The sequence below is a fragment of the Manacus vitellinus genome, unplaced genomic scaffold, assembly GCF_001715985.3.
Source record: "Manacus vitellinus isolate BGI_N305 unplaced genomic scaffold, ASM171598v3 scaffold_12_pilon, whole genome shotgun sequence".
NCBI classification, from domain to species: Eukaryota; Metazoa; Chordata; class Aves; order Passeriformes; family Pipridae; genus Manacus; species Manacus vitellinus.
Window position 1 is genome coordinate 9,936,279 of NW_021938949.1, and position 22,177 is coordinate 9,958,455.

The window sequence follows — 22,177 nt, forward strand, 5'->3', positions numbered from 1 at the left end:
GTGTAGCACCATCAGCATCACCAGATCTTGGGAGTGGAGCTGCCTGCTATGAAATGGTCTGTGCTACTTATCTCAGTTTAGAGCTGAGTTCTGTCCCCAGCCTGCCAAAGCTGTCCCAGTCATGTGGTGACCTCCTGTAGGATGGACAGTAGTGGGTTGGTAGCAAGATCTTTCATGTGGCTTTGCAGAGCCATCTAAGAGATGTGACTGCATAGCTCTGCCAAAGAGATCTGGCTGCCAGCTTTGCACAGGCTCTTCTGAAAAATCATCCCCTACATCTTTATTTAATTTGACTGATGATGGCTCAAAGCAGGACTGATCTGCAGTAGGTTCAAGATCCATTTTTAAACACATCATTTCCATTAATACCTTCTTTTTGCCTTTCAGATATGGCCATGCCCAGTTCCCTTTTGTGGGCTGTTGACATTTTTGGGAGGGTTTACACCCTGTCTACTGTTGGCCAGTACTGGGAGCTCTGTAAGGACACACAGCTGGAATTCAAACGGGTGTCTGCTGTCAAACAGTGCTGCTGGGGAATAGCCTGTGATCACCAGGTGTACACCTACGTGTTCTCAGGGGATGTTCCTATTAGGTACCAGGAGGAAACCTATGAGAACCAGGTATGACAAGTTATGGTACCACCACACACTTGGCAGAAAGGGCAAACCCCTACCTCAGTCTTGGTATGCTTTTCTCACAGGAAGATTGATCAGTTTTATTTGTTTTCACTTTTTACCTGAAGTTTTCAAAGAGTATATTTGTGCCAAATAGCAGGTTATTCTTTTAATATTTAAATTCCCAAAGGAGTTTTACCTCCCTGCTCTTAGCAAAAGCAATGCCAGTGTGAGCCATGGCCTGTTCTGTGTGAGCCATTTCAGACTGGAACATTCAGCCTTTTCACTGGGTGGTTTCCTTTCCTTAGTGACAAATACTCAATTCCCTGAAGAAAATGCCCAGTGGAACTGGAACTTCCAGGCAGCAAAGATACATTGTCTTTTTATTTATCAAAGATATAATATCTTATATCAGTCTTAAGAAAATGCTGGGTTTTAGTGTTTCAAACACTTCTCTAATAAAGGCATGACTTTCCACTGAAGTACATTTCCAGCTTCTTTGCATAGAAGTGTTAAGATGATCCTCCCTGTGTGGTGTACTTAAAGTAATGTCTTTAAAACAGTATTTAAAGGAAATTTATGAATTTCTTTTAAGTTAACTAAAGGCTGAGAGAGAAACCAAGCACATTTTCTTGAGCACATTTTCTCTCTTGAGCACATTTCTCTGATTTCTAATGGACAATGGGATAAATAGAAATTGAGAAAAGACACTAACTTATCTGCATGGGTAAAAATACAGCAAATTAATTTTATACATTATTTAATATTGATACAGCTTTTCAGCCATTTAAGAAGGTTCCTTTTGTTGTGTAAATATGTTCTTTAAAAAAGCAAAACTTAAAATTTTATTCATTATTTTAAAACTTTTGTTTTGTTTGTTCTAGGCTATGAAAAATGGAAAACAAAATACTAGAAAGCACAAAAGGAAACATTCTACAAGAGCTAACAAGGACAAAATTAAACTCAAGTAGTTTACAGATAACATGCAAAGCAACTTAGCCATATTCCTAGTAAAAGTAAATAATATTTTGTGTAAAAATTATAGAAGGATTTTGAGCCACTCATTTTCCATGTGCTCTAAAATGTAAGACAATATTACGTGACAGATTTTGCCAGTATTTCTATAGTATGTAGGAGTGTGGGGAGAAAAATAAAAATGACAGCTGTATTGGTGAAAATCCTTGTGTTATTTGTACTGCTATTGATTCAAGCCAGATTAGGGGGAAAGAACCCTCTAGTTTAACATAAGATACAGGGGAGATTTGCTCATATAGTTATTTTGACACAGTTTCTGGCACAGAGGCAGTGCTATTTTTCTAGTGCAGACAAGATATTAATCATCTTTGTCCAGAGTGTAGATTAGAAATCCCAAGGCCATCTAATGCAGGAGTGTCATGGTGCCATACATCACCAAAGAAAAAAGCACTGTTAGGAGTAATATATATCATGAGATGCTCCTATTTGTGTAGCCAAAGAGGACTTGGTTGGGACCAGCTCTGTAGTCAGCCCTGCTTTGAGACTTTAACAAAGTCTCAAAGTCTCTTCCTAAAAACACCGTGTTAGGGAGGGGCTCACAGAGGGAACACTTTCTCATTGACCCCAGGAATTTATTCTTCTTCTACTGCAGAAAATAAGAAATGTGTCTTTTATGGCTCCCTGTAGATGTCCAATATGAGATGATGTGATCTCCAATAAAATCCTTTATTTATTATTTCTGGCAGCGCTGGAATCCGGTTGGTGGCTTTTGTGAGAAATTACTGCCCAGTGACCGCTGGCAGTGGAGTGATGTGAGCGGGCTAAAACATCAGCAGCTCGATAGTTTCACACTGCCTTCTCCACACTGGGAGTGGGAGTCTGACTGGTATGTGGATGAAAATATTGGAGGGGAACCAACAGAGAAAGGGGTAGGTGAACAATACCAAAAAGAGATCTATTCTGGGAATCCTTAGTCTGTAAAATAAAAGGCACTTTTATAGAAGTGTAAAAGGTCTGTAAAAATAAAACTTCCCAGAGATACATCTTCCTGGGAAATAGCTCAACTCTAATACAACACAAGGAAAGGTCTTGTTTGAAGGCTTTTGAAGTCCATAGGAACTTCCCTAGAAGCTTTTCTCTTTTGATCAGGCCACGAAATGCTGGCAACTGAATGCCATTGTTATTTAAGATCTTTACTACAAAACAAGCAAAATGTTTTACTGTGTCTTGTTTGTTCTGTGTGTATCATGCAGAGGAATTTGGGATGATTCATAAATCATCCATGGAATTAGCTGATCTGTTAATCAGGGCTCTTGAGACACACACAGTAACTTGTACTGTGACCCTCGTGCAGAATTGCTCTGAGTTATGATTTCAAGCTTTCCCTTGATCCCATATTTCATACAAGAAAACCTCTGTTTGCAGGGCTGGACTTATGCCATAGACTTCCCCAGCACCTACACAAAGGACAAGAAATGGAATTCCTGTGTCCGGCGCAGGCGGTGGATCAGATACAGGAGATACAAATCACGGGACGTTTGGGCAAAGGTTCTGGAGACCTTTTGAATACTAAATAAACTGATTTTCTGAAATAATCAATTATAAGTGCAGGGAAATTGATTTTTTATTACTTGTCTGTAGGCTGGACCTGGATTCCTTGACTTCCAGCTTGCTATTCTTGTAAGCATAAATGGAAGGCTGGGATTATTACCTGTGGTAATAAGGTGCCAAATCTCATGGTGATGCAATTGGAGATGGATGCTCAGCTCCACTGCAAATTTCAGACCAACTTTTTAACTTCCTTTGGTTGCTTGACAAAGCACTCTCATTTGAGGTGCCATCTGCCTGGCATCTTTCACCAGCTCTGTCCTTTGTCTGTATGAATAACTGTTCATTAATAATTTTTGTTCCGTTCTAAGAACATACAAAAATTGTAATTTGTGATGTTTCAGCTTTCCAATTCTGTATGCACTGGAAAAATTTCCTTTAGGTAGGGTACAAAACACAGCCTTCTTCGTGCTGCTCCAGCAGCGTTTCCCCTCTCTGCTTATAACAGCCTCGAACGAGAGGGAGAATCTCCATGCTCAGCCACTTTAGGAAGTGATACATAAACCAATCTGCAAGACACAAGTTAGGCCACCAGTGCAGTGTCTCCTCTTCTCAATCTTCCTTCCCTTTGCTTCAGATCGTGTCACATGATGATCCAGAGCAGCTGCCAGACCCTTTCAATGACATCTCCATCGGAGGGTGGGAAATCACCGACGAGCCTCTCGGCCGCTTGTCAGTGTGGGCAGTTTCTTTACAAGGAAGGGTATGTGTGTGTTCCCTGTGTTTTCTGACATAAATTACTAATGGAAAGGAGTTAAATACTTTTAAAGGAAGGCAGGTTTGTTATTGTCTTATGTTGGTAATGAAATACGCCGTTCGTGCATCTGGCAGAGGATGAAAAGCTGCTTTGGGGCTACATTATGTAACAACTTGTGTTGTAAATGGAGAAAGGCTTAAGTATCTCATAGAGTTGCTGTTTTATGGAAGCCTTAAACCTCTATGAACAGGTGAATCTTAAAACTTGGAGTGAGTAATGTCTTATATCCTGAAAAACTGCCCAGAGTGCTGACTGTGACACGGGTAACCAAGAAAAGGAACCTTAAAACCTGATAGAGATTCTTGCAAAGCACTGTGCTGTGCCTCTCTGGTGGAGAGACAGAGTTGTTTTCTGAGACTCACTAATCAGAAAGTGGTCCCCTCCTGGCTTGGCAATGTGGTACCCAACTCTGAAATGTTTTGTTTGTTTTCTATTGAAAACTATACATATTTCTTTGTTGTTGTTAGGCCCACCATAAGATGTCTCTCCTCTTTTGCTCAGTGCTGTAAAGATTTGACTCTTGCTTTCCTTCCTTCATCCTTAGAGCATGTATCCAACATTGCTTTGTCTCTAGACATTTTCTAACTTGTGGTTTCACAGGGCAGTTTGTAATATTTTTAACAGATTGCCCGAGCTTTCAGTCACACTTGGCACTGCCTGGAGAGGCAAGCAATCTTGGTTAAATTGTTTAAAATAAAATTCCCTATGCCTCATACTTTCCAGCAGTACGTGACAAGCATCCCAGTCTACAGGCTCACTTGACTGCCATTGTAAAATGCTTTCATTTCCCAAGTAACAGCCACCAGAGAAATAAAGTATTTCTAAAAATGAGGATTTAATACTCAGCAGTCATGTTGTGGAGTGCTCATGTGACTACCACAGGATATTTTCTATGCTTGACCTTCCTATTTTGACTGTGATCTATAGAGAAGTGCACAGTCCAAGACTAGCAAAAGGCTGGATGGCACTGAAGGCTGCACAGAGAATGAAAATTTTTCCCCATATTGTGGCAAGTTCTGTTGAGTGAAAGTGAGGTCATGCTGTCAGCCAACAGAAACATTTTTGCGTTATGTATTTGTTCATTCTTGGTTTATATAACATACCCTGCAATACACTGAAGTGGTTTAAATGTTAAAATATACACAGGACTTGTAGCAATAGGTTTCTGTACCCAATCCAGATTCGATTCTGTGATAAAAGCAGCTCTGTAGAACAGCCTCCTCCCTTAGTACATAAGGAAATTGCTTCAACTGCATAATCAACATAAGAAAGCACCTTTAAAGGTCAGAGTGCCATATATTACGTAAAAACATCCCGTTGTTAAAGGAGGACTGTTCTTTCCAGTTTGTCTTTATGCTTCTCTCAATGGTTTCATTGTTATAGTGATATTTTTCCTGGTTTATTCATCTCTGTTTTTTTAAAACTTGTCTAGGTATGGTACAGAGAAAATGTCTGCCACCACAATCCAGAAGGTTCCACGTGGTCCTTAATCACCACTCCTGGTGAAGTTGTACAGATCAGCTGTGGACCTTATGACCTCCTTTGGGCAACTCTTTGGGAAGGGCAAGCTATTGTGAGAGAAGGAATTGATAGGAATAACCCTCAAGGTAAAGTTTGTTAAATTTAGCTGGAAACCCCTTTGATTTTTATAGTGGTGAATAAGAAACTAACCTACAATGCCTTCTGGGTTTTGTTTCATGCAGGAATGTCCTGGAGTATTGTGGAGTCTCCAAGCTCTGACAATGGGATTATGCACGTCTCTGTGGGTGTTGATGTGGTGTGGTGTGTTACAAAGGATAGAAAAGTAAGAGGGATCATGATCTGCTTCTGCTTTTTTCTTCCCTTTTCCTGTCTGCTTTTCTCAAACAGGAGTCCTTGCACAGGAAGTGTTGGGGATTTGAACTCTCTATCCTCATGGTTTGGGGAATTCTAGTTCCCCTTGCTATGTTATGGGAATGCTCTGTGGTTTATGATGGATGTAGTTGAGTGTAATTTAAGGAAGAATTTCTGTTTTCTCCTAGAAGGAATTTTCTAGACCCAGGTCAGACAGATGTGGCAGGTGGGCAGGGATGTTGGTGGGGATGTAATAAGGAGTCTACTTTTAGGGGATTTTAAGCACTGAAATGGAAGAGACTCCTGCTGCTAAATCTTGTCTCCACATGGGTTGAAGATTACATCAAAAGCAGCATGGGGAATATTGTTATTTACTCTTTCCTGCATGATGCTATTTTTTTTATATTCCTATTGCAACTGTTCTCTCTTGATCAGCTTTTTAACATAGGGGGGTTTTGTATTTGTTAGGTGAGGCATCTTTTATGTGGATGTGTGACTACTTTCCTCTTGGGCTTTTAACTTAGAATCGTAGAAAGTCTCAGCTTGGAAAGGACCTGTAGGTATCATCAAATCCAACTCCCTGCCCCTTGCAGGGAATCCTGAAAGTTGTGAAGAATACTGGAACACTCTAGTATTAGAGTGCTCTTGTGCTGGTTGCAATCAAATCCTTTCTTCCTGAATTCAAAACCATGCATGAACTCTGTGCATGTGTCGCAGTTGTGTTGAGTTTCTCTGGTTTAATGAGTCACTACTTGTCAGCTGAGCCATGGCAACAGACTGTGCCCAGCCTGCTCCATCTGCCACAGAAATCCACTGTCAGAAATGGAGATAAGATGCTGTGTTTTCCTCCAGATCTGCCAAAGGACAATCAAGTATACTGATGTTATTGTATTCAACCAACAACTTCTAAAGGAGTTGATTGTCACTATATGACTCTGTCATATAGAGGGAAATTTTTCAGGTACCCAGCCCACAGATACTCTCAGATTGGTAAAATCTGATCTAAGAGAAGATAATTTAAAGAGCTGTACCACTTAGAAGATCCCTCTGACAGTTCCCTCTGTCAGCTCTGCTTCTAGAGTTTGAACACAAGAGCACTGAAGACCATTCAGAATGATCAAAAATAGCCTACAGTTGATATGTAATAGAAAGCAGAGAAACCAACTCTGTCACAGAAAGTCATACCAAAAAATCTTCCAGTGGGCTCTTCTGGCTGTAGTTGGACACACAGTGTGGGTACTATTAAGAGAATTGCTTTATCTTTATCTGATAAAGAAAAAGAATCAAGGAAGTAATTGAATTTTAAAGACAATGCAGCAAGTCAGTATTAGAGATTAATCCACTAAAGAAACTAAATTCCAGCTCTCTGCCTGCTAATGCAGAAGAAACAAAATTTAGGCTTTTCTGCTGTTTTTGTTGTAGGTGTGGTTTAGAAGAGGAGTGAACTCACATAATCCTTGTGGGACAAGCTGGATTGAAATGGTTGGAGAAATGATGATGGTAACTGTAGGCTTAAATAACCAGGTAAGAGAGCTGCATACCAGCTGTGGGGATATTTACTTTCCCCTTTGTACAAGCACTGTTCACAAGTGGCAAGGACTGTCAGCAGTGCCAGTAGGGCTGGCTGAACAAGAGGTCCACGGGCTTCAGCTGCTAGAGAGGAAAGTGTGGCTGAATTCTGCACCAGGAGATAACAGTCAGCGTGTCTTGAATGGCACAGGGAGGTGCACATGGTTCTCTCCTGATGGTACACAATTTTGTACTGCATCTACAGTATCAGCATTAAGGAAGAACACAAAAGGAAAATGCTGCATCCAGCAGCTTTTTTTGGGCTGAATTCTGCACCACTGCACCTTTTTTGTAACTGGTATCTACTGCATTCCAAGCCATTTCCCTCACCAAGCCCTTTCCTTCCCTAGGTCTGGGGAATTGGCTGTGATGACAGAGCCATTTATTTTCGTCAAGGTGTCACACCAAGCGAGCTCAGTGGGAAGACATGGAAGGCAATTGTGTCTGGCCGAGAGAGCGACAGATCTCAGACCGGGAGCTCGACAAGTCTGCTCAGGTACCACGTGAAATGCCTGCCCAAGCCTTTGTACACCCAGAGTTTCAATGCTAGGAGATATTTCTTTACATTCTTTACATCAAGAGATATTTCTTTACATTTCTTTACATACATACAGACAGGGAGGAGTGGGGAAGGCATCTCCAGTCATTATGTATGCCAAAAGGCATTTGCATTTTTCCCATTAAAATTACCAATAAGCAGCAGTTGTTGGATTCAGAGTAGAAACTGAAGCTCCCACACTGGAATTCAGTGCATGTTTGCAGTAAAGCATGTTCCTCTGGGCTTTACTACCACTATCTGGAACCAGTCTCTAATAAGAGGAAATGTTGTCTGTGAAATATCATGAAGGAGTGTCAACTTTACTCAGGAATTACCCTTCCTGAGTGTCACTGTACATTCCTTTTCCTTGAGAGATTAAATCAGCTACTCCATGCTGGCCTATGGGCTGTGCCAGACATGCCAATGGATCTGGGAGTGCTGCAGAAGCTACTTGTTTGAGTCAGAGTGTGTGCTGAGAAGACCTCTCTAGCTAAGACAAATCATAAAGTTAATAGTGAGCTTTGAAAAATCCTATTTGTTATTTCATATTCGGAAAACGTGATGTTGCTTCAATGTTTTCCTCAGAGTTGTGGGCAGCCAACACCACTGACTGTTTGAAAAGATCAATGAGATTCCTTCCTGGGGTTCAGATTTACTAGACTGCTCTGCCAGATTTGTGGTGGACTCTTTCCCCTGATAGAAAAAAAGAAGTCTGCTGTTTCTCTGTGTGTCTATGGTCTAACGTTTGTGGTAATTAATGCTTTGGATGATAGTTAATTAATTGTCTATTTGTCCTTCAGTGCTGGCTGTTTCTTTACTGATGATATTCAGACCCAAACAAATGCCATCATTCAGGGTGATGCAGACACTTCCTCTGACACAGAGCTTCCCAGCGTGCCCATGAACCCCACCAGCACTGCCCCCATAGGAGCTGCATCCAGCAGCAGTGGGAATGGCACGGGCAGCCAGGCAGAAATACCTGCAAACCTCCCTGCAGATCCTCTGGACTCTGATCAAGGAGAAGCCACTGCTGCTTCAACAAGTCATGAGAAAGCTGATCTTGAAATGCATAAACCTGCTGCAAGCCCAAATCCTTCTGCAGAGCTGCAGTGGACAAACATTGACTTGAAGGAGGCCCAGAAGCACCCAGTGATCTCCGTCAGCAGCTTTGGGGACACATCCAGCCTGTCCTCCCTGGGCGTGTTCCCGGCGGGAGCTGAGGAGCCGTACGGAGCTGATGAGCACCCACTGTGGGCCTGGGTGTCTGGGGGAGGCTGCCTGGTAGATCTGCACAGCCCACTGAAGTGGTTCACTGCTCCATCAGGTACTACCCAGTGACCACAGCAGAGCCTAGTTCCCAATCACAGCTCAATAAGCTCTTTAAGACAAATACTGTTTTGGTGTTTTGGAATGAAGCCATGGTGAAAGACTTCTGATAACCCACTTACTCCTATTGCAGTTTGGTAATAGCCTCTATGTCTGAGCACAGTGCTGCAGCTATTAGCTGTGAAGCACTTTGGGCTTGAGATATATAAATTAAAAGTGATATTTGCTCTGAGTTTCCTAAGAATTTTGTAAAATAATCTGTGCTGGATCTACATCTCATTTTTAATTGTACTGAAACTGCAACTTGTGGAAAAACTCATATCACTGAATAGTAACAGAAAGCAGTGAAAAGGGCTCTCTTGAGAGTTGCAGATGCCAATAAGTCATTCCTGCCATTCCTACTGAGACAGGACTATGAGACAGAAGTTATACAGAGGCATTGTGAATGTCAGCCCAGCTGATAATTGGGTGGCATTAGAATTTAGATTCTAAACAGACAGTGAAATATAACCACATTTTCAAAATAAACTGTGAACTATGGCATCCCAGTATGTAACAATGTAACTTTAAATGCATTGTATCACCTCATTATCTTGCAGTTCAGCAACAAAATTCCCATTTTGACAGGTTATGGCTTAGAAAGATTTTACCTTTCAAAAACTGTGTTCAAAGCTCCCTGGAGTTTACTGGGTTTACTTCTGCTCTAGGTCTGTCATGCTCTGTGCAGTCCCTGTCCCTGTCCATCACCCCAGCTCAGACAGCAGCCTGGAGGAAGCAGATTTTCCAGCAGCTCAGTGAAAGGACAAAGCGGGAACTGGAGAATTTCAGGCACTACGAGCAGGCTATTGAGCAGGTGAGCGGTGGGGACACATCTCTTGTCTTCTGACAAGAGACAAGATGATTTGAACTTACTGTCAGCTTCATATTCTTGCCCTTATTCCTGTCTATGACAGCTTTCCTGGATTATTACTGTCTGAGCTCCCTGTGGGAAATTAACAGCTTGTCAAACAAGGAACAGCAATCTTCCTCCAAAAACATTATCAGATAGTTTTGTATAGGAACAAACAAATTGGTTGGCATTATCTGAGTACTCTGAAACCTCAAATTCTCAGATAAATGTTAGCAACAGCACACACTGTATAGATTATTTTACCACAAGATAAGGCTTCCTAGTTGAAACAGTGACTCAAGTAGGTGAACTTTTCTCTCTGTGGCCATTCAAAGATTAATTTAACTTGCATAAATAAAACAATGATGCAAATGTCAATGGCAGCTGTTAAATAGCAGCACTTCTGTTTGATGTTCCCTTTGTTATGGCTCCTTGGCTTTTTTCAGATTCATTCACATTTTTGGTCCCTTGGTTGCTAATTGCCAAATGACATCTGGAATTCATTTGATTAAAAACACTTGGAGCCCAGGGGTTTAATCAAGTTTAAAAAGATTATGTCAAAAGCCTTTAAACTCCAAACAGAGATTGTGTTATAACAGGAGCACAGTAGAGTCAATTAGTACCTGTGTGCTTGCAGAGGTTAAATGTAAAATACTGTTGCACACGTGCTATTACAGTGCCCTTCAGTCCATTTTTGTGAGTTTTCATTTTGCCTTCAGCTTTGGAATACTCTGTGTCAGAATTAACTGATATGATGCAGACTAACCTTCAGCAGAGAGAACCTGTGGCAACAAAAAACAGTGTTTGGGAGACAGAAAAAGAGTTTCCACAGTTTCCTTAATCCTGTAAATATGTGTTTGCCTTGTAGTCAGTTTGGGTTAAAACTGGAGCCTTGCAGTGGTGGAGGAATTGGAAGCCTCATAAATGGATGGATGTTCGAGTGGCCCTTGAGCAGTTCACGGGGAGCGATGGAATGCGTGACAGCATCCTGTTCATCTACTACATGTACCACGAGGAGAAAAAGGTGTGTCCAGCCTGACACCCTGGAGAGAGAGCATTTGGCAAAGGGAAACCTCTGCAGGGAAATCAGCTTTCATAAAGGAGGCAAATTATGGCACTCTAATGTTCTGAGTTTTGGGAGCCAATTCAAAGGTAGCCCCGGGTATCAGCAAACCACAGACTTTTCTGAGTTGCAGCTCTGTCAATGCTACATCAGAAATACCCAGTCAGCAACCACCCACACTGCTTAAACCATCAATTCTGCACTAATTAGGAGTTCTGGTGGAAGTTCAAAATGTTCTTGATTGTGAATTAAGAGCCAGGTTTGGCTGGCCAGAGTCTTCACAAATAGGGTTAATGCCTACAGGCAATAGGAATCAGAGGAAGTGCAGGGCTGGAAACTGAGCCCCATTCCTTCTGTGCCAAGAATTGATTCTTTGCTATCCTTGGCAGGAGTGCCTTGTTTGGAGTCCCAAAGTGCAAAAATGCTGGCTCTGAGGAAGGCTTATCTGAGTTTGCCTTAGTCACAATTTTTTTTCTCTTGTCTTAGTACATCCACGTGTTCCTGAATGAAGTGACTATTATAGTTGAAGTGCTGAATGAAGCCAAACACTCCTTTGCACTGTACACACCTGAGAGGACAAAGCAGCGATGGCCAATCCGCCTGGCAGCCACAACAGAGCAAGAAATGCATGACTGGGTAATTCTGGGAATCTTCCATTTCAAGCTGGCAATATCTGCAATAGAACATAAAAGCTACTCTCTGAAATCTCAGCATCACATTTGCACTATCCAGGCTACTCATATATTTTCAGAGTTTAGGTATTTGAAACATCTGATCAAATTTATTTACAGGCACCTGAGGCTTCTTGTCTCCTCTGGAGTTTGCACATGTGTTGGTGCTGCAGTTATCCACAGCAAGACCAATACTGTTCTTCATTTCCTTCCAATTTCTGGATATAGATTAGGGTACAAATGAGTTTAGGAGTTGAATTCAATCTGTTCTTCTATGTTGGCAGAAGAACCATTCTCTGTTGTCACTGTTGTAGAAAGCCTTACATGCAGGCAGGCAGATACACACTGGAGCAAGGGAAACCTGAAACATGCTTCATACTGATCAGTCCCTGCAAACCACAGTGCCTCCAGTGATTGTGTGATAAGTTCTAAACCCCTGAATTCTAGTGCCTTAGAGAAAAGGCTGCAGAGTCACTTTGCTGATTTGGAAGAACATGCAAAGGTAAAGCTTTGTTTTACAGTACTGAACATCTATATTTTTGTTCTCACTGTAAATGGAAGCTGTTGGTTCTTTGCTTCTTGTTTTGTAGCTGTCTTTGCTGACCATGTCCTGCTGTGAAAGCAGACGGATTCAGGGCCCTCCTTCTCACCATGCCATTTGGTCTGTTACCTGCAAAGGAGACATCTTTGTTAGTGAGCCAAGTCCTGAGCTGGAGGCCGGACCACAGCTGATGCCCTGTGATCAAATGTAAGAGCTTTCAGAAGCTGTTCTTCCTGTAGGGGATGCCATCCAGCAAAGAATGTCCTTCCTGTCAATGCAATGGCTTTGATGGGCTGTTGGAGTGCACAGTGCACTGCAGATGTCTGTCAATGGCAGGGTTAATGGCAGCCTTCATATTCACCACTGCATGGGAAGAAATAATATTTTAATTCTTAGATGCTGGAACTGTTCTTGTGATTTCCAAAGCCTTTCTCAAATTCTTGTGATTTCAAAAGCTTTTCTCATTGAGATCTCATTTTTTGTGATTGCATCTTTAATGTCATAATTACTTAAGAGATAGCCTAAAATAAAAGTAAACCTAATCACTGTAATTGGAGTGTTCAGTTTTAACTGAGTCAGAAAATCTGAACTTTTCAGTCCTCTGTAGACCCTGCAGTCCAGGAGCAGCTTCTTTACAGTTTCTATTACAACTGTGACAACATGGTACTTGTAAACTCCTCAAGACAAACATCACCATCTGCTTTTTAGTAGTTGTTCAGAGTGAACTGCTTTCAGCTGGCAACCGCCTTCACTTACAGGTTGCCCAGGGGTTGAACAAGAGAGCATATTAAGTTGCCTGTCCTGAAGATTGTTGAGTTGCAGGCAGGGAAAGCAGACATTGCTGATGGATGTGGTGTAGGGTAAAACACTGTCCTTTCTCTGGCAGGTTTTGGCGCCAGGTGGGGGGTCACCTGCGGCTGATCGAGTGCAACAACCGCGGCGTCGTGTGGGGCATCGGCCACGACCACACAGCCTGGGTGCACACGGGGGGCTACGGAGGGGGCTTCATCCAAGGTATGCACAGGGGGGCTCTGGGGGCACGTTCCTGACTGACCTTCCTGACTGGGTCAGCTGGTCAAGCTGTTTGTGCTGCCCTTCCTGCAGCCTGACATGGGTTGTACAGGAACAGGCCACACCTTAGAAATGAATTGGTATTGCAGTTTCAGATTTTCAGCTTAAGAGTGAGATATTGAATTTGAAATGTAGCATCTTGGAGTTTAAAATGTAGTGGTTTTAGCTTTACTCTAATCCAAATTATTTATTTCTCACAGGACTGGCCAGTAGTGCTGATAACATTTATACACAGTCAGATGTGAAATGTGTTTACATCTATGAGAACCAACGGTGGAACCCAGTCACTGGATACAGCAGCAGGTTATTTAGTCAATTTACTGTATTTATTTACTGTAATATTATCACTGTCAAATGAAACAAAGGGTTTGTTCTAGCTTTTTGGCATAGTTATTACAGTTATTCTATTTTCAGTCTCCTTCAGCACTTATAATTAACCTGAGATAGAAGAAGCAGTGTTTCTCAATTTTCTAATTTGTAATTATCCATTCAAAAAGCATTTGTGGCAAAACACTGCAGATTTGTGCTTTGTGATTGCACAAAGTGTGCCTACTTGCAATATCTTTCATTATTAAGGCCAGGCAGTAAAGTTATTAGCATCTGTATATTCATACATACTCTGGTAAATACACTGGGTCCTTGAATAGTATATTTGAACAAAAGTATTGAAAATATATAATCACATATATGAGGGTCTATACCAGAGAAACTCAGGATTCACCTTCCAATTTTAAATAGTGGTGAGGAATATCACTCTACAGAGAGTTCAAACAGTCCTCAAGTTTGGTGTAACTGGAAGCAATTGTACAGATTCTTTCCCACTATCCTCATCAATCACATGATATTTCTAAAAACAGAGATTAATGTCAGCTGACTGTTTTGTGTATGAAAGTAGGAAGTGCTACAAAAAGGCTTTAATTCCCTCGCTTCTTAAATTCTCTGCTGTAAATGACCTTGCATTCCTTGTCTGCTGTTCCACCACAGAGGGCTGCCCACAGACAGATACATGTGGAGTGATGCATCTGGCCTGCAGGAGTGTACAAAGATAAACACCAAGCCTCCTTCTCCACAGTGGTCTTGGGTAAATTTTGTCTTGGAAGTTTTTTTTAATGAGGAAGGCAAGGCTTTAGCAAGTGGGATACAAGACTTGAGTTCAAGCGACCCAGATTTTCTTCCTGGATTTGTTGCAACATTTAACCTTGTTTTTCCCATTTCACTGGTAATAGTCCATAGGCAAAAGAATGTTAAGCATCAAGTGGGGTTTTTTGTTTAGCAGGACTTAGACTGATCCCTTCCAGCTGAATTAAAGGGACGTGGGAACCTGTGTATAAATTTCAATTTCTAGTATTGGAAGATTTCTAGCAAGTCATTCCACTCAGAAGGTGTAGGGAAACAGCAGAAGAGATTATTTTTATTATCCATCAGGTGTTGATTGTGCTTGTTATTGTCTCCTTCTGACAACAGGTGTCAGATTGGTACATTGACTTCAACGTGTCGGGCGGGACGGACCGGGAGGGCTGGCAGTATGCAGCAGACTTCCCAGCGTAAGGAAACACCTCCTTCTACCCAATCCACACTGAACTCCTCATTTCATGTTGTTTGCTGGCTTGTACATTAACTGTGCTTCGACAGGGACACAACACTGCCTTGATTTCTCCCTTTTTCTGGGGACACTGATATGTGCTGGGGAGGTTGGGCAGCAAGGTGAACTTAGCAAACTATTGTTTCAAGGGTTTTAAAGGAAGGAGGTGTGTCTGGTGGGCAGATGTAGATGCTCTCAGGCTGGCACTGACATTGGAGATGCTCTGACATCCTCATGAACATCTATTTAAATCTGTTTTGGTAGGTCCTACCATGGTCACAAGACAATGAAAGACTTTGTCCGACGGAGGCGCTGGGCAAGGTGAGGAACTAAGATATAAATAAAAGGTATGAGCTTGAATGTTAACTGCTTACTACAAGTCTCCTTTAGTTATGAGATAATAGTCTGACAAGATTTCCCTAATAGACAGCACTAGTTTGTTGCAGTTTCCACAGAAAAAATACACAAATTCTCAGCATGACCAACCAAGTCTTTAATTTAGAGCTGCCTTACCTCTGCTTACCTCCAGATGCTACATAACTTTTTAACAGGCCTCACCAAAGAAGGAATTTTAAAGTTATTCCCTTAACCAAGAGAGAGGAAGACTAGAACTGGGTGTGGATTTCTCTCTGCAATTAGATTCATTATCTTGCTGTTGCCCAGTGAGTCTGAGAGAACTGGGGAGGAGAGGAGCACAAATTGCAGACTTTTTAGGTGGTCTTGGTTTTATAAAGTAATTAAAAAACAAACAAACAAACAAAACAAAACACAGAAATCTTGCAAAATCAGTAATAGTTCAAAATGCAAAACCTGATGCAAAGCATGATTGGTTGTTAAAAATCTCAAATTAAAAATACTGATACTTAATGAAAAGTACTGCTTAATGAAAAGACTTCAGGACTGGAAGTCAACAATGGTCTGGGAGACAAAGTCAGTTATAGAAAGTACACACTTCTGACAGGTTTGGGTTTTCTCTGCTTCAGAAAATGTAAGATAGTCACCAACGGGCCATGGCTGGAAGTGCCTCCTGTTACCCTGTGGGACATCTCCATAATTCCCAGCTCAGATGCAGATGATGAAGAAGCAGTAGCACTGTGGGCAATCAGTGACAAAGGAGACGTGCTCTGCAGGCTTGGAGTGACACAGCAAAATCCAGCTGTAAGGCTCCCTGTTTGTTTTCCCTGCCCTACTGATGTGTTTAATGTCCTTATGCAAGTCCATGCACACAGTCACACAGTGCCCTCTCTCAGAGCACCTTGGTATTTTTTACCCTTTTATGTCCCAGATTTGAAAGTCCCTGTCCATCAACTCTAGCAGTTTGCTGCCCACTTCCCTTATAGTGCTGTTCCTGCATAATCTACCTTAGCTTGTGCCACAGCACTTGCTGGGGCCTCTCTCAGCCCCTGCCCATCCTCTCATGAAGTGTTTTACTTCCACTTCCTGCACTGATAGCTTAGTTCTTTTTTTGTCATTGTTTTTTAAATTGTTGATAATGTACATCCCATTTAAATGATTGGTGAGGAACAGAATTTCTCTAAAGTGTGGTCCCAGTCTGGTGATATCAGTCAGAGTTTATCCTTTGACTTTTCTGGGCCTGGAACTGACTCTGTTTAAGAGAGATGGGTCTGGACAAACCTACAGATTTGACTTTTTTTTAATGGACTGGGACAGAAATAATGAGCAAATGTCCAGTAAAGTGTGCAGAAAGGAACAAATAGTCCCAATAACTTCAAAAGGAATATTTATTTCTTACTAATAGACACATGCTGAAACACCAAATAAGGGTGGATATGCACTGATTTTAAGCCATATTTACAACGGGGGGAAATCTAACAATATACTTTACTGGAATTTGGAGAAAAACTGCAGGAAATTGAAAGTTTTATAAGAATGATATTTTTCCTTCCTGTCCAATCAGTTACAATAGCACTGATCTGTAAGGCAGTGCAGCAGTGAGAACTGGAATAGTGTGTCTGGAATCTGAAGCCCCATATCATTTGAGTTCTGTGAGACTATTGTTCTGGGTAATCAAAGCCAAGGGATTATTAAAAAAAAAAAAAAGAAGGCTTTAGTCCATCTCTTCAGACACGTGTAGGTGCTTAAAATCCAGTAATTTAAACATAAAAGGCCCTGCTGTAGACCAGTTGTAAAGTTACTAAGAATTATTCCCCATAATATTCTTCACTGTATGGGGTATTTTCCCATTTGGTAATAGTCAATGATATTCTGTCATGGAGTTTTTAACCTTTCCTTGGCAATTCATTTTCCACTATTTTTCAGGGAATGTCCTGGCTGCACGTGGGAACAGACCAGCCCTTCATTTCCATCTCAATTGGGGCATTTTACCAGGTGTGGGCAATTGCTAGAGATGGTTCTGCCTTCTACCGGGGTTCAGTGTCTCCCAATAAACCTGCAGGTGAGTCCCTGTACTTTCTCTTTTCTACACTGCCATGGCTGCAAAAGACCAACCTGTTTCACAGAGGCCTTTCCCACAGCTGTGCAAAACACTGCATACAAATAATATGATAACTGTAGCAGTTGATTTGCTCTTCACGTGCATGATTTAAGGTGCTTATTTGTAAAAACAAGCTCACAAAAATATATGAAGTGTAATGTCATTCACAGCTTTCTTGCACAGCAATGTATTTTAACTGCAGCATTTTCAAGGCTTCTCATGCATAATTCTGTTTTCTCAGTGTTTAACTCAAGTATTTCTGACCTTTAGGTGACTGTTGGTACCATATTCCTTCACCTCAAAAACAAAAGTTAAAGCAAGTCTCAGTGGGACGAACATCTGTGTTTGTCTTGGATACAAATGGTAAGAATTTAAAAAAATTATTAGTTAAAAAAAATACATCACTATACACTGGACTGATTTAAAAAGGAGAGGCTAAGTTAGAGCTGGACAGATGATGACTGGTGCTCCAAGAGGAGGAATATTTTGTGCTGAAAGATTTGGAGTAGCAGTGCATTGAAGTACTTGGTGTTTGTTATAACTGAGAGTGCCCTGGGTAACAACAATCCAGCATCTGTGCTCTTTGGGGGAGGGAAGACACAGATGAAAATTGCATGGCAGGATTTTGCCTGGAACCCCAAATGTACAAAACTAAAGAGGAATATTTACCTGCTGCAAGACCTGGAAATAACCCCATCATTGCAAGATAAAATGTGAAGTACCTTTTGTAAAAGAAACAAGCCTTTAACACCAGATTTAGAGACCTTCATCTCATTTGCTTTTGTTTTCCAGTGGTCCTTATATGAACATTTTTTCCCAAGAAATTTTACAAAACAGTATTTGCTGTTTTTCAGAAAGGTTATAAAGAACAACTATAGAAATACAAGTTCCAAAGTAAGAACCTCATTGCCCATCACTGTCACACATTAGCCAAAACCATGATGCATTTCCCCAGGACACAGGAAGAATTACAGCTGATGAGCTGTGTTGTTTGCAGCACAGACAAACAGCCCCCTGAGCTGTAACCAGCACTGTGTGTTTTCCAGGCAATCTTTGGTACCGGCAGGGAATCACCCCGAGCTACCCCCAGGGATCTGCTTGGGATCACGTGTCAAACAACATCCGCAAAATGTCCGTAGGGCCCCTGGACCAGGTGGGTATGGAGCTTCCTTGGATCTCATTAGTTGATTAAAAATGATGCATAACATACTTTAGTAATTAAAGTGTTCTTCAGAATTATTTTTGTTTAGCTTTGTTCCACAAAGTGTTGGTCTAAATGCTGGAATCCTGACAGCAAGACAGAAAGTTGTACCAATGGAATGGTGCTCCAGCCCTCTGTTGTAAAAAGCCTCATCAATTATTTTTTTTTTTAACAAGGCTTTTTATATATTTAATCTCTTTTCTGCCAAGTCTTATCTGGCAATGTTTTAATTAGAACACTGCTCTATAGCTCGGGTGTCTCTCTGCCTAAATTAGAGCAGTTTGGGCCTATTGAAGATCAAGGCTGATTTCTGAAAGTGGTCAAACAGAGCTTTCACATCTGGGAAGAGCAGCACATTTTATTGCCTCTCTTTGCTTTCTTGAGGTCTGGGTGATTGCTGACAAAGTGCAGGGAAGTCACAGTCTGAGCTGTGGGACAGTCTGCCATCGGATTGGTGTCCAGCCCCTGGAACCTAAAGGCCTCTCCTGGGATTATGGCATTGGGGTAAGTGCTGGGGGCAGGATCCTGCCTAAAAATTGTACATCCAGATGTCCTCGGGCACCCAGAGGAAGGAAAGTGCCATCCTGCCCAGCTGGTGAGTGTTGGAAAGCTCACATGTACCTGCAGGAGACTGACCTTTGTTCTTCAGTCTTAGGCTCCTTTTTTAAGTCAATATAATGGGCTGTGCAGTTACAGCTGGGAAGTTGTTTATTTGCATTTGATAAGTATTCATTTTAAATAGGGAATTTAAAAGTTATAATGGAAAAACTAGTAGAGTAAGGGCCATTTAAAAAGAAAAAGTGGGTTCCTTCCTGGTCTGCACACGATTATTCCTCATTGTTGTATCCTGAATTATTCTCAAGGTTTTGAGAAAGGCTATTTCAAGGTTTTGCCCCCTTTTAAGTTGGTGGAAAACCTGCAGTGGTTCTGCTGTAAACACCTGACCCTAGTAATCTCAGCTCCCTGTAATAAAAATAATCCTCAGGTTTAGCACCTCTATAGCTCCCTACTAGAGAGGTCTGGTGTGTTTTGTTTCATTTTACAAGGAGCCTTTTTACTGATTCCTCATGAATAAATAGAACAAACTGAATAGTGCCCATAAAGCATCACATCAGATATTGCACTTACAGGGTGATGTTTCTCCTTTTGAATTTCTGTATCAATCTTTTCCAGGGTGGGTGGGAGCACATCACAGTCAGAGGAAATGCAACAGAAGCATCTCGGGCCACTGGTCATGACACCTCCGAGGAAAACCTTGCAGTGTCAAAGGATTTAGAAGATGAGGAGAGTAAAGGGAAAACAGGACACTCTAAAACCCCTCTGATGGTCAGTGAAAGTCAAGAATTGGACAGAAATGCTGTTAATTGTTAAGTTGTCGCCATCTACATGTTGCAAACAGGCACAGTCAGTATAAGCTGAAAAGAAACTAAATGTCTATTGCTTGGAGAGAAACACATGACCTTTTTGTGCTACAAATGTGTTTGACTGAACTGGACTTTGCAAAGGGGTATTTTAAGTACTGAATTCTTCTACTACATCATGTGTAAAACATGACTTGATAGAGCTCATAGTTTTGTCAAAGCAGGCAAGATTTTTTTAACCATAATGTATTTCTGACCCTTTACCATAGCTGCTACACCCCATACAAATGTGAATATCTGCAGATGATCACTACATTAACTTCTTTTTTTTTTTAAATATTACAGTTCCCTACATTTCTCTCATATTCACACACTGTTCTTCAGATTCATGTTTGAGCCTAGATGAAGATGTTGGATTGATTTAAATGAAGGCAAACATACCTGGTCCTGTTTTGTACCTGCACAGAGCTCTGCTCCTCTGGGTGCTCCCTGGGTAAGAACTGAGCTTGGGTTCCTGCTCCCATCAGTAAAATCAAATCCTGAACAACTCAGCTTGGGGGGCAGTTACCAGGAAGGGCCAATTTGGGCTGCCTTTGCTCACAGTGAGCAATATCTCACTCGAGAAGTGGAGCCACTGCTTTCAGCCAGACTGGGCAGGGAGCAGAGTCCAGCAGTGACATCTGTTCTGAACTGTCACTCCAAATGGGGGTAAATTATGTTTTGTCTTCATCTTAACTGGAACTGTGATAACTGGGGTGTACAGATGCCTCCCTAAAGGGGCTGGAAGGCACCACACACTTGAGGAGTTAGGCTGTGTTCCAGATCATTGCAAATTATGCTTTCATAGTGTAAAACTCAAGAGAAGAGCTTAAATTCTGACTTTACAGTGCAAAGGGACTTTACTGCTATCAGTGGAGTTTGCCAGTGTAACACTGATGGGGGTTCAGAATGAAGCTCTGCTCTTTGTTTTTAGTAAGTGATTTACTCATCCCTTTTTCCAACAAGAAACCACCTTCTATTCTCAAAAAAAAGCTTTTCTTCCCCAGTTATTATAATTGGACAGTTTACATTCATTTTTCCTCTGTGTGTGTGACCATATGGAGTTATTTTTATATGATGAGCAGTTTGGTGTGGTCTCAGTACTGTATTTGTAGAAGTAAAACTTATGTTTGCACGTATTTAAGGAATATATTTGGTATTTAATGCCAAGGAAAGCACTGTTTCCAAGTCCAAATGTGAATGAAGACTGAAGATGCTTAACTGTTTCAAAAGAACCTGTTGATCTTTTCAGTATGTGAGTAGAGATTTCGGATTTATACCTACCTTGTGGGAGAATCATAAATAACATGTTTGCATTAATTACCAGTATAGTTTTTGCATAACTTGCACAGTATCTTGTCCAAATAAATAACGTTATTACATGTATTTTTAGAGAATTATTAGGATTGTATTTTCTCTGCATTGTATCCAAAAGATTTTTCCTTTTAATAGTCAGTGTTTACATATCCAACAATCAACCTGATTGCACACAATAAGCTTGATAATGTACCTTTGCATTTTTCCCTACATTGCCAAGTTTTACTTACTTTACTGTAAATAGCTGGGTTTAAGTGAAAAAAAAAAAAAGATAAATTATAAGTTGGTTGTGTTTGAGTACTAAGTATTTGCCTTCTAAAATGATTATTTAGAGAAATTATTTAATTTAAAATATAATGTCATTGTTGTGGCTAGTTAAAATAAGGAAAAGTGACTTTAAATTAAAGCAATTTTGAAAAATAAAAGTAATTTATCAGAAAAAAACCCGCTTCTTAAAAAAAATCCCTTTTGGCATCTCCAAGAGCACAGCACTTCAGAAATGACCAAAGAGCATCCCACATCTCTAACTTGGAGAGGTGCTGAGTGGAACAATGGAAAGAAAAGGCCTTGGAATTACTTATTTCTCCCATTACAATCAGACAACTTATAAATACGATAAGGACTAATTTATCAACACAGGACTAATTTATCAACAGGGCAGCTGTTGAATGGAATAAGATCCAGCACTGTAATGGCAACTGAAATCTGTAACTCAGCAATACTTCAGTTAACATTGGAGTCACATCTATTTTAGTGTGAAAACAGTT

At 41.0% G+C, this 22,177-nt stretch overlaps 1 protein-coding gene across 1 annotated transcript; it reads left to right on the top strand.

Annotated features, from left to right (window-relative positions):
- Positions 1–302: 302 nt before the first annotated feature.
- Positions 303–21,845, top strand: TECPR1 (tectonin beta-propeller repeat containing 1). The gene is made up of 24 exons (XM_008928023.4): positions 303–620; positions 2,336–2,518; positions 3,015–3,137; positions 3,775–3,900; positions 5,387–5,561; positions 5,658–5,758; positions 7,210–7,311; positions 7,707–7,852; positions 8,695–9,218; positions 9,928–10,073; positions 10,978–11,133; positions 11,659–11,808; positions 12,434–12,591; positions 13,271–13,398; positions 13,656–13,758; positions 14,440–14,536; positions 14,920–14,999; positions 15,302–15,358; positions 16,021–16,195; positions 17,318–17,453; positions 17,763–17,855; positions 18,539–18,645; positions 19,078–19,197; positions 19,867–21,845. Exons 1-24 carry the CDS (start codon positions 390–392, stop codon positions 20,062–20,064), a joined length of 3,615 nt encoding a protein of 1,204 aa, XP_008926271.4. The 5' UTR covers positions 303–389; the 3' UTR covers positions 20,065–21,845.
- Positions 21,846–22,177: the final 332 nt, after the last annotated feature.